The 15,185-nt window shown below is 55.0% G+C and overlaps 1 protein-coding gene across 1 annotated transcript; it reads right to left on the reverse strand.

Annotated features, from left to right (window-relative positions):
• Positions 1-581: 581 nt before the first annotated feature.
• Positions 582-14,934, reverse strand: LOC138360544 (uncharacterized; the record flags this gene model as incomplete). The annotated part of the gene is made up of 7 exons (XM_069320287.1): positions 582-593; positions 1,291-1,530; positions 5,524-5,655; positions 7,367-7,666; positions 11,534-11,737; positions 13,688-13,831; positions 14,719-14,934. Coding segments are annotated over 7 exons (1,248 nt in total), but the record flags the coding sequence as incomplete, so codon positions are not given.
• Between the last annotated feature and the right edge of the window lie 251 nt (positions 14,935-15,185).

Here is a 15,185-nt window from a genome sequence, read left to right on the forward strand (position 1 = left end):
CAACCTGCACCACAACTTCGACCACAACCTGCACCACAACCTCGACCACAACCTTCACCACAACCTCGGCCACAACCTGCACCACAACCTCGACCACAACCTGCACCACAACCTCGACCACAACCTGCGCCACAACCTGCACCACAACCTCGACCACAACCTGCACCACAACCTACGCCACAACCAGCGCCACAACCAGCCCCACAACCTGCACCACAACCTGCACAACAACCTTCACCACAACCTGCATCACAACCAGCACCACAACCTGCACCACAACCTGAGCCAAAACCTGCACTACAACCTGCACCACAACCTGCACCACAGCCTGCACAACAACTTGCACCACAACCTGCACCACAACCTGAGCCACAACCTGCACAACAACCTTGCACAACAACCTGCACCACAACCTACATCACCACCAGCACCACAACCTGCACCACAGTCTGAGTCACAACCTGCACAACAACCTGTACCACAACCTGCACCACAACCTGCACCACAACCTCGACCACAACCTGCACCACAACCTTCACCACAACCTGCACCACAACCTTCACCACAACCTGCACTACAACCTAGACCACAACCTGCACAATAACATGCACAATAACCTGCATTACAACCATAATCAAAACCTGCACCACAACCTGAGCCACAACCTGCACCACAACCTGCACCACAACCTGCACAACAACCTGCACAACAACCTGCACAACAACCTACAACACAACCTGCAACACAACCTGCACCACAACCTGCACCACAACCTGCACCACAACCTGCACCACCACCTGAGCCACAACCTGCACCACAACCTGAGCCACAACCTGCACCACAACCTGCTCTACAACCTGCACTACAACCTGCACCACAACCTGCACCACAACCTGCACCACTACCTGCACTACAACCTGCACTACAACCTGCACCACAACCTACACCACAACCTGCACCACAACCAGCTCCACATACAGCACCACAACCTGCACAATAACCTGCACCACAACCTGCACCACAACCTGCACTACAACTAGCACAACAACCTGCACCAACAACCAGCACCACAACCTGCACCACAACCTGCACCACAACCTGCACCACAACCAGCCCCTCAACCTGCACCACAACCAGCACCACAACCTGCACAACAACCTTCACCACAACATGCACCACAAACTGCACCACAACCAGCACCACAACCTGCATCACAACCTTCACCACAACCTGCACAAGAACCTGCACCACAACCTGCACCAGAACCAGAACCACAACCAACACCACAACCTGCACCAAAACCTTCACCACAATTTGCACCACAACCAGCACCACAACCAGCACCACAACCTGCACCACAACCTGCACTACAACCTCGGCCACAACCTGCACCACAACCTCGACCACAACCTGCACCACAACCTCGACCACAACCTGCACCACAACCTGCGCCAAAACCACCGCCACAACCAGCCCCACAACCTGCACCCCAACCTGCACAACAACCTGCACAACAACCTTCACCACAACCTGCACCACAACCTGCATTACAACTAGCACCACAACCTGCACCACAACCTGAGCCAAAACCTGCACCACAACCAGCACCACAACCAGCACCACAACCTTCACCACAACCAGCATCACGACCTGCACCACAGCCTGCAACACAACCTGCACCACAACCTGCACCACAACCTGAGCCACAACCTGCAACACAACCTGAGCCACAACCTGCACAACAACCTGCACAACAACCTGCACCACAACGTGCGCCACATTCTGAATCACCACCAGCACCACAACATGCACCACAACCTGAGCCACAACCTGCACCACAACCTGCACCACAATCTCGACCACAACCTGCACAACAACCTGTACCACAACCTGCACAACAACCTTCACCACAACCTGCACAACAACCTGTACCACAACGTGCACCACAACCGTCATTACAACCTTCACTTCAACCTGCACCACAACCTGAGCCACAACCTGCACCACAACCTGCACCACAACCTGCACCACAACCTGCACCACAACCTGCACCACCACCTGCACTACAACCTGCACTACAACCTGGACCACATCCTGCACAACAACCTGCACCACAACCAGCACCACAACCACCAACACAACCACCACCACAACCTGCAAAACAACCTGCACCACAACCTGCACCACAACGAGCACCACAATCAGCACCAACCTGCACCACAACCTGCACCACAACTAGCACAACAACCAGCACCACAACCAGCACCACAACCTGCACCACAACGTGCACCACAACGTGCACCACAACCAGCACCACAATCAGCACCATAACCTGCACCACAACCTGCACCACAACTAGCGCCACAACCAGCACCACAACCAGCACAACAACCTGCACAACAACCTGCACTACAACGAGCACTATAACCTGCACCACAACCTGCACCACAACCTGCACCACAACCAGCCCCTCAACCTGCACCACAACCAGCACCACCACCTGCACAACAACCTTCATCACAACCTGCACCACAACCTGCACCACAACCTGCACCACAACCTGCATCACAACCTGCACCACAACCTGCACCACAACCTGCACCACAACCAGCACCACAACCAACACCACAACCTGCACTACAACCTGCACAACAACCTGTACCACAACCTGCACCACAACCTGCACCACAATCTGCACCACAACTAGCACCACAACCAGCACCACAACCTGCACCACAACCTGCACCACAACTTCGACCACAACCTGCACCACAACTTCGACCACAACCTGCACCACAACCTCGGCCACAACCTGCACCACAACCTCGACCACAACCTGGACCAACCTCGAATACAACCTGCGCCACAACCAGCGAAACAACCAGCCCCACAACCTGCACCACAACCTGCACAACAACCTTCATCACAACCTGCACCACAACCTGCACCACAACCTGCACCACAACCAGCACCACACCTTCACACAACCTGCAACACATCCTGCACTACAACCTGCACCACAACCTGCACCACAACCTGCACTACAACCAGCACTACAACCTGCACCACAACCTGCACCACAACCTGCACTACAACCTGCACCATAATCTGCACCACAACCTGCACCACAACCTGCACCACAACCTGCAACACAACCTGGACCACAACCTGCACCACAACCTGCACCACAACCTGCAACACAACCTGCACCACAACCTGCACCACAACCTGCACCACAACCTGCACCACAACCTGCACACAACCAGCACTACAACCTGCACCACAACCTGCACCACAACCAGCACACAACCTTCATTACAACCTGCAACACAACCAGCACTACAACCTGCACCACAACCTGCACCACAACCTGCACTACAACCTGCAACACAACCTGCACCACAACCTGCACCACAACCTGGACCACAACCTGCAACACAACCTGGACCACAACCTGCACCACAACCTGCACCACAACCTGCAACACAACTCGACCACAACCTGCGCAACAACCTGCACCACAACCTGCACCCCAACCTGCACAACAACCTGCACAACAACCTTCACCACAACCTGCACCACAACCTGCATTACAACTAGCACCACAACCTGCACCACAACCTGAGCCAAAACCTGCACCACAACCACCACACAACCAGCACCACAACCTTCACCACAACCAGCATCACGACCTGCACCACAGCCTGCACCACAACCTGCACACACAACCTGCACCACAACCTGAGCACAACCTGCACCACAACCTGAGCCACAACTTGCATAACAACCTGCACAACAACCTGCACCACAACGTGCGCCACATTCTGCATCACCACCAGCACCACAACCTGCACCACAACCTGAGCCAAAACCTGCACAACAACCTGCACCACAATCTCTACCACAACCTGCACAACAACCTGTACCACAACCTGCACAGCAACCTTCACCACAACCTGCACAACAACCTGTACCACAACGTGCACCACAACCGTCATTCAACCTTCACTTCAACCTGCACCACAACCTGAGCCACAACCTGCACCACAACCTGCACCACAACCTGCATCACAACCTGCACCACAACCTGCACCACAACCTGCACCACAACCAGCACCACAACCAACACCACAACCTGCAACAACCTGCACAACAACCTGTACCACAACCTGCACCAACCTGCACCACAATCTGCACCACAACTAGCACAACCAGCACCACAACCTGCACCACACCTGCACCACAACTTCGACCACAACCTGCACCACAACTTCGACCACAACCTGCACACAACCTCGGCCACAACCTGCACCACAACCTCGACCACAACCTGCACCACAACCTCGACCACAACCTGCGCAACAACCTGCACCACAACCTCGAATACAACCTGCGCCACAACCAGCGAAACAACCAGCCCCACACCTGCACCACAACCTGCACAACAACCTTCATCACAACCTGCACCACAACCTGCACCACAACCTGCACCACAACCAGCACCACAACCTTCACCACAACCTGCAACACATCCTGCCTACAACCTGCACCACAACCTGCACCACAACCTGCACTACAACCAGCACTACAACCTGCACCACAACCTGCACCACAACCTGCACTACAACCTGCACCATAATCTGCACCACAACCTGCACCACAACCTGGACCACAACCTGCAACACAACCTGGACCACAACCTGCACCACAACCTGCACCACAACCTGCAACACAACCTGCACCACAACCTGCACCACAACCTGCACCACAACCTGCACACAACCTGCACCACAACCAGCACTACAACCTGCACCACAACTTGCACCACAACAGCACCACAACCTTCATTACAACCTGCAACACAACCAGCACTACAACCTGCACCACAACCTGCACCACAACCTGCACTACAACCTGCAACACAACCTGCACCACAACCTGCACCACAACCTGGACCACAACCTGCAACACAACCTGGACCACAACCTGCACCACAACCTGCACCACAACCTGCAACACAACCTCGACCACAACCTGCGCAACAACCTGCACCACAACCTGCACCACAACCTGCAACACAACCTGCACCACAACCAGCACTACAACCTGCACCACAACCTGCACCCAACCTGCACAACAACCTGCACAACAACCTTCACCACAACCTGCACCACAACCTGCATTACAACTAGCACCACAACCTGCACCACAACCTGAGCAAAACCTGCACCACAACCAGCACCACAACCAGCACCACAACCTTCACCACAACCAGCATCACGACCTGCACCACAGCCTGCACCACAACCTGCACCAAACCTGCACCACAACCTGAGCCACAACCTGCACCACAACCTGAGCCACAACTTGCATAACAACCTGCACAACAACCTGCACCACAACGTGCGCCACATTCTGCATCACCACCAGCACCACAACCTGCACCACAACCTGAGCCAAAACCTGCACAACAACCTGCACCACATCTCTACCACAACCTGCACAACAACCTGTACCACAAACCTGCACAGCAACCTTCACCACAACCTGCACAACAACCTGTACCACAACGTGCACCACAACCGTCATTACAACCTTCACTTCAACCTGCACCACAACCTGAGCCACAACCTGCACCACAACCTGCACCACAACCTGCAAAACCTGCACCACAACCTGCACCACAACCTGCACCACAACCTGCACCACCACCTGCACTACAACTGCACTACAACCTGCCACATCCTGCACCACAACCTGCACCACAACCAGCACCACAACCACCAACACAACCACCACCACAACCTGCAAAACAACCTGCACCACAACCTGCACCACAACGAGCACCACAATCAGCACCAACCTGCACCACAACCTGCACCACAACTAGCACAACAACCAGCACCCAACCAGCACCACAACCTGCACCACAACCTGCACCACAACGTGCACCACAACCAGCACCACAATCAGCACCATAACCTGCACCACAACCTGCACCACACTAGCGCCACAACCAGCACCACAACCAGCACAACAACCTGCACAACAACCAGCACTACAACGAGCACCATAACCTGCACCACAACCTGCACCACAACCTGCACACAACCAGCCCCTCAACCTGCACCACAACCAGCACCACAACCTGCACAACAACCTTCATCACAACCTGCACCACAACCTGCACCACAACCAGCACCACAACCTGCATCACAACCTGCACCACAACCTGCACCACAACCAGCACCACAACCAACACCACAACCTGCACTACAACCTGCACAACAACCTGTACCACAACCTGCACCACAACCTGCACCACAATCTGCACCACAACTAGCACCACAACCAGCACCACAACCTGCACCACAACCTGCACCACAACTTCGACCACAACCTGCACCACAACTTCGACCACAACCTGCACCACAACCTCGGCAACAACCTGCACCACAACCTCGACCACAACCTGCACCACAACCTCGACCACAACCTGCGCCACAACCTGCACCACAACCTCGAATACAACCTGCACCACAACCTGCGCCACAACCAGCGAAACAACCAGCCCCACAACCTGCACCACAACCTGCACAACAACCTTCATCACAACCTGCACCACAACCTGCACCACAACCTGCACCACAACCTGCACCACAACCAGCACCACAACCTTCACCACAACCAACCTGCACCACATCCTGCACTACAACCTGCACCACAACCTGCACCACAACCTGCACTACAACCTGCACCACAATCTGCACCACAACCTGCACCACAAACCTGCACCACAACCTGCAACACAACCTGGACCACAACCTGCACCACAACCTGCACCACAACCTGTAACACAACCTGCACCACAACCTGCACCACAACCTGCACCACAACCTGCACCACAACCTGCACCCCAACCAGCACTACAACCTGCACCACAACCTGCACCACAACCAGCACCACAACCTGCACCACAACCTGCAACACAACCAGCACTACAACCTGCACCACAACCTGCACCACAACCTGCACTACAACCTGCAACACAACCTGCACACAACCTGCACCACAACCTGGACCACAACCTGCAACACAACCTGGACCACAACCTGCACCACAACCTCCACCACAACCTGCAACACAACCTCGACCACAACCTGCGCTACAACCTGCACCACACAACCTGCACCACAACCTGCAACACAACCTGCACCACAACCAGCACTACAACCTGCACCCACACCTGCACCACAACCAGCACCACAACCTGCACCACAACCTGCAATACAACCTGCACTACAACCTGCACCACAACCTGCACCATAACCTGCACCACAACCTGCACCGCAACCAGCAACACAACCTGCACCACAACCTGCACCACAACCTGCACCACAACCTGCACCAAAACCTCGACCACAACCTGCACTACACCCTTGACAACAACCTGCGCTACAACCTGCACCACAACCTGCACCACATCCAGCACCACAACCTGCACCACAACCTGCACCACAACCTGAACAACAACCTGCATTACACCCTGCACCACAACCTGCACCACAACCTCGACCACAACCTGCACAACAACCGGCACAACAAACTGCACCACAACCTTCACCACAACCTGAGCCAACACCTGCACCACAACCTGCACCACAACCTGCACCACAACCTGCACTACAACCTGAACTACAACCTGCACCACAACCTGCACCACAACCTGCACCACAACCTGAACCACAACCTGCACCACAACCAGCACTACAATTGCACCACAACCAGCACCACAACCAGCACCACAACCTGCACTACAACCTGAACTACAACCTGCACCACAACCTGCACCACAACTTGCACCACAACCGGGACCACAACCAGCGCCACAACCTGGACCACAACCTGCACCACAACCTGCACCACAACCTGCACCACAACCTGCACCACAACCAGCACCACAACCAGCACCACAACCAGCACCACAACCAGCACCACAACTTACACCACAACCAGCACCACAACCTGCACCACAACCTGCACCACAACCTGCACCACAACCTGCACCAAAACATGCACCACAACCTGCACCACAACCTGCACACAACCCACAACGTGCACCACAACCTGCACCACAACCTGCACCACAACCTGTCCCACAACCTGCACCACAACCAGCACTACAACCTGCACCACAACCTGCACCACAACCTGCACCACAACCAGCACCACAACCTTCATTACAACCTGCAACACAACCAGCACTACAACCTGCACCACAACCTGCACCACAACCTGCACTACAACCTGCAACACAACCTGCACCACAACCTGCACCACAACCTGAGCCAAAACCTGCACAACAACCTGCCCACAATCTCTACCACAACCTGCACAACAACCTGTACCACAACCTGCACAGCAACCTTCACCACAACCTGCACAACAACCTGTCCACAACGTGCACCACAACCGTCATTACAACCTTCACTTCACTTGCACCACAACCTGAGCCACAACCTGCACCACAACCTGCACCACAACCTGCACCACAACCTGCACCACAACCTGCACCACAACCTGCACCACCACCTGCACTACACACTGCACTACAACCTGGACCACATCCTGCACCACAACCTGCACCACAACCAGCACCACAACCACCACACAACCACCACCCAACCTGCAAAACAACCTGCACCACAACCTGCACCACAGAGCACCACAATCAGCACCAACCTGCACCACAACCTGCACCACAACTAGCACAACAACCAGCACCACAACCAGCACACAACCTGCACCACAACCTGCACCACAACGTGCACCACAACCAGCCACACAATCATCACCATAACCTGCACCACAACCTGCACCACAACTAGCCGCCACAACCAGCACCACAACCAGCACAACAACCTGCACAACAACCAGCCTACCGAGCACCATAACCTGCACCACAACCTGCACCACAACCTGCACCACAACCTGCACCACAACCACCCCTCAACCTGCACCACAACCAGCACCACAACCTGCACAACAACCTTCATCACAACCTGCACCACAACCTGCACCACAACCAGCACCACAACCTGCATCACAACCTGCACCACAACCTGCACCACAACCCAGCACCACAACCAACACCACAACCTGCACTACAACCTGCACAACAACCTGTAACCACAACCTGCACCACAACCTGCACCACAATCTGCACCACAACTAGCACCACAACCAGCACCACAACCTGCACCACAACTGCACCACAACTTCGACCACAACCTGCACCACAACTTCGACCACAACCTGCACCACAACCTCGGCAACAACCTGCACCACAAACCTCGACCACAACCTGCACCACAACCTCGACCACAACCTGCGCCACAACCTGCCCACAACCTCGAATACAACCTGCACCACAACCTGCGCCACAACCAGCGAAACAACCACCCCACAACCTGCACCACAACCTGCACAACAACCTTCATCACAACCTGCCCACAACCTGCACAACAACCTGCACCAACCTGCACCACAACCAGCACCACAACCTTCACCACAACCTGCACCACATCCTGCACTACAACCTGCACCACAACCTGCACACAACCTGCACTACAACCTGCACCACAATCTGCACCACAACCTGCACCACAACCTGCACCACAACCTGCAACACAACCTGGACCACAACCTGCACCACAACCTGCACCACAACCTGTAACACAACCTGCACCACAACCTGCACCACAACCTGCACCACAACCTGCACCACAACCTGCACCCAACCAGCACTACAACCTGCACCACACCTGCACTACAACCAGCACCACAAACCTGCACCACAACCTGCAACACAACCACACTACAACCTGCACCACAACCTGCACCACAACCTGCCTACAACCTGCAACAACAACTGCACCACAACCTGCACCACAACCTGGACCACAACCTGCAACACAACCTGGACCACCAACCTGCACCACAACCTCCACCACAACCTGCAACACAACCTCGAACCAAACCTGCGCTACAACCTGCACCACAACCTGCACCACAACCTGCAACACAACCTGCACCACAACCAGCACTACAACCTGCACCACAACTGCACCACAACCAAGCACCACAACCTGCACCACAACCTGCAACACAACCTGCACTACACCTGCACCACAACCTGCACCATAACCTGCACCACAACCTGCACCGCAACCAGCAACACAACCTGCACCACAACCTGCACCAACCTGCACCACAACCTTCACCAAAACCTCGACCACAACCTGCACTACACCCTTGACACAACCTGCGCTACAACCTGCACCACAACCTGCACCACATCCAGCACCACAACCTGCACCACAACCTGCACCACAACCTGAACAACAACCTGCATTACACCCTGCACCACAACCTGCACCACAACCTCGACCACAACCTGCACAACAACCTGCACAACAAACTGCACCACAACCTGCACCACAACCTGAGCCAACACCTGCACCACAACCTGCACCACAACCTGCACCACAACCTGCACTACAACCTGAACTACAACCTGCACCACAACCTGCACCACAACCTGCACCACAACCTGCACCACAACCTGCACCACAACCAGCACTACAAATTGCACCACAACCAGCACCACAACCAGCACCACAACCTGCACTACAACCTGAACTACAACCTGCACCACAACCTGCACCACAACTTGCACCACAACCGGGACCACAACCAGCGCCACAACCTGGACCACAACCTGCACCACAACCTGCACCACAACCTGCACTACAACTTGCCACAACCAGCACCACAACCAGCACCACAACCAGCACCACAACCAGCACCACAACTTACACCACAACCAGCACCACAACCTGCACCACAACCTGCACCACAACCTGCACCACAACCTGCACCAAAACATGCACCACAACCTGCACCACAACCTGCACCACAACGTGCACCACAACCTGCACCACAACCTGCACCACAACCTGTCCCACAACCTGCACCACAACCAGCACTACAACCTGCACCACAACCTGCACCACAACCTGCACCACAACCAGCAACCACAACCTTCATTACAACCTGCAACACAACCAGCACTACAACCTGCACCACAACCTGCACCACAACCTGCACTACAACCTGCAACACAACCTGCACCACAACCTGCACCACAACCTGGAGCCACAAACCTGCAACACAACCTTGGACCACAACCTGCACCACAACCTGCACCACAAACCTGTAACCACAACCTCGACCACAACCTGCGCAACAACCTGCACCACAACCTGCACCACAACCTGCAACACAACCTGCACCACAACCAGCACTACAACCTGCACCACAACCTGCACCCCAACCTGCACAACAACCTGCACAACAACCTTCACCCACAACCATGCACCACAACCTGGCATTACCACTAGGCACCACAACCTGCACCACAACCTGAGCCAAAACCTGCACCACAACCAACACCAACAACCAGCACCACAACCTTCACCACACCAGCTTCAACGACCTGCACCACAGCCTGCACCACAACCTGCACCACAACCTGCACCACAACCTGAGCCACAACCTGCACCACAACCTGAGCCACAACTTGCACAACAACCTGCACAACAACCTGCACCACAACGTGCGCCACATTCTGCATCACCACCAGCACCACAACCTGCACCACAACCTGAGCCAAAACCTGCAACGAACAACCTGCACCACAATCTCGACCACAACCTGCACAAACACCTGTAACCACAAAACCTGCACAGCAACCTTCACCACAACCTGCACAACACCTGTACCACAACGTGCACCACAACCGTCATTACAACCTTCACTTCAAACCTGCACCACAACCTGAGCCACAACCTGCACCACAAACCTCACCACAACCTGCACCCAACCTGCACCACAACCTGCACCACAACCTGCACCACCACCTGCACTACAACCTGCACTACTACCTGGACCACATCCTGCACCACAACCTGCACCACAACCAGCACACAACCACCAACACACCACCACCACAAACCTGCAAAACAACCTGCACCACAACCTGCACCACAACGAGCACCACAATCAGCACCAACCTGCACCACAACCTGCACCACAACTAGCACAACAACCCAGCAACCACAACCAGCACCACAACCTGGCACCACAACCTGGCACCACAACTGCACCACAACCAGCACCACAATCAGCACCATAACCTGCACCACAACCTTCACCACAACTAGCGCCACAACCAGCACCACAACCAGCACAACAACCTGCACAAACAACCTGCACTACAACGAGCACCATAACCTGCACCACAACCTGCACCACAACCTGCCCACAACCAGGCCCCTCAAACCTGCACCACAACCAGCACCACAACCTGCACAACAACCTTCATCACAACCTGCACCACAACCTGCACCACAAACCAGCACCACAACCTGCATCACAACCTGCACCACAACCTGCACCACAAACCTTCACCACAACCAGCACCACAACCAACACCACAACCTGCACTACAACCTGCACAACAACCTGTACCACAACCTGCAACCACAACCTGCACCACAATCTTGCAACCACAACTAGCACCACAACCAGCACCACAACCTGCACCACAACCTGCACCACAACTTCGACCACAACCTGCACCACAACTTCGACCACAACCTGCACCACAACCTCGGCAACAACCTGCACCACAACCTCGACCACAAACCTGCAACCACACAACCTCGACACACAAACCTGCGCCACAACCTGCACCACAACCTCGAATACAACCTGCACCACAACATGCGCCACAACCAGCGAAACAACCAGCCCCACAACCTGCACCACAACCTGCACAACAACCTTCATAACACCTGCACCACAACCTGCACCACAACCTGCACCACAACCTGCACCACAACCAGCACCACAAAACCTTCACCAACAACCTGCACCACATCCTGCACTACAACCTGCACCACAACCTGCACCACAACCTGCACTACAACCTGCACACGATCTGCACCACAACCTGCACCACAACCTGGACCACAACCTGCAACACAACCTGGACCACAACCAGCACCACAACCTGCACCACAACCTGTAACACAACCTGCACCACAACCTGCACCACAACCTGCACCACAACCTGCACCACAACCTGCACCACAACCAGCACTACAACCTGCACCACAACCTGCACCACAACCAGCACCACAACCTGCACCACATCCTGCAACACAACCAGCACTACAACCTGCACCACAACCTGCACCACAACCTGCACTACCACCTGCAACACAACCTGCACCACAACCTGCACCACAACCTGGACCACAACCTGCAACACAACCTGGACCACAACCTGCACCACAACCTCCACCACAACCTGCAACACAACCTCGACCACAACCTGCGCTACAACCTGCACCACAACCTGCACCACAACCTGCAACACAACCTGCACCACAACCAGCACTACAACCTGCACCACAACCTGCACCACAACCAGCACCACAACCTGCACCACAACCTGCAACACAACCTGCACTACAACCTGCACCACAACCTGCACCACAACCTGCACCACAACCTGCACCACAACCAGCAACACAACCTGCACCACAACCTGCACCACAACCTGCACCACAACCTGCACCAAAACCTCGACCACAACCTGCACCAAAACCTCGACCACAACCTGCACTACACCCTTGACAACAACCTGCGCTACAACCTGCACCACAACCTGCACCACATCCAGCACCACAACCTGCACCACAACCTGCACCACAACCTGAAAACAACCTGCATTACACCCTGCACCACTACCTGCACCACAACCTCGACCACAACCTGCACAACAACCTGCACCACAAACTGCACCACAACCTGCACCACAACCTGAGCCAACACCTGCACCACAACCTGCACCACAACCTGCACCACAACCTGCACCACAACCTGCACCACAACCTGGACCACAACCTGCAACACAACCTGGACCACAACCTGCACCACAACCTGCACCACAACCTGCAACACAACCTCGACCACAACCTGCGCTACAACCTGCACCACAACCTGCACCACAACCTGCAACACAACCTGGACCACAACCTGCACCACAACCTGCACCACAACCTGCAACACAACCTGCACCACAACCTGCACCACAACCTGCACCACAACCTGCACCACAACCTGCACCACAACCTGCACCACAACCAGCACTACAACCTGCACCACAACCTGCACCACAACCAGCACCACAACCTGCACCACAACCTGCAACACAACCAGCACTACAACCTGCACCACAACCTGCACCACAACCTGCACTACAACCTGCAACACAACCTGCACCACAACCTGCACCACAACCTGGACGACAACCTGCAACACAACCTGGACCACAACCTGCACCACAACCTCCACCACAACCTGCAACACAACCTCGACCACAACCTGCGCTACAACCTGCACCACAACCTGCACCACAACCTGCAACACAACCTGCACCACAACCAGCACTACAACCTGCACCACAACCTGCACCACAACCAGCACCACAACCTGCACCACAACCTGCAACACAACCTGCACTACAACCTGCACCACAACCTGCACCACAACCTGCACCACAACCTGCACCACAACCAGCAACACAACCTGCACCACAACCTGCACCACAACCTGCACCAAAACCTCGACCACAACCTGCACTACACCCTTGACAACAACCTGCGCTACAACCTGCACCACAACCTGCACCACATCCAGCACCACAACCTGCACCACAACCTGCACCACAACCTGAACAACAACCTGCATTACACCCTGCACCACAACCTGCACCACAACCTCGACCACAACCTGCACAACAACCTGCACCACAAACTGCACCACAACCTGCACCACAACCTGAGCCAACACCTGCACCACAACCTGCACCACAACCTGCACCACAACCTGCACTACAACCTGAACTACAACCTGCACCACAACCTGCACCACAACCTGCACCACAACCTGCACCACAACCTGCACCACAACCAGCACTACAAATTGCACCACAACCAGCACCACAACCAGCACCACAACCTGCACTACAACCTGAACTACAACCTGCACCACAA

The sequence above is a fragment of the Procambarus clarkii genome, unplaced genomic scaffold (assembly GCF_040958095.1).
Source record: "Procambarus clarkii isolate CNS0578487 unplaced genomic scaffold, FALCON_Pclarkii_2.0 HiC_scaffold_115, whole genome shotgun sequence".
Taxonomy (NCBI): Eukaryota; Metazoa; Arthropoda; class Malacostraca; order Decapoda; family Cambaridae; genus Procambarus; species Procambarus clarkii.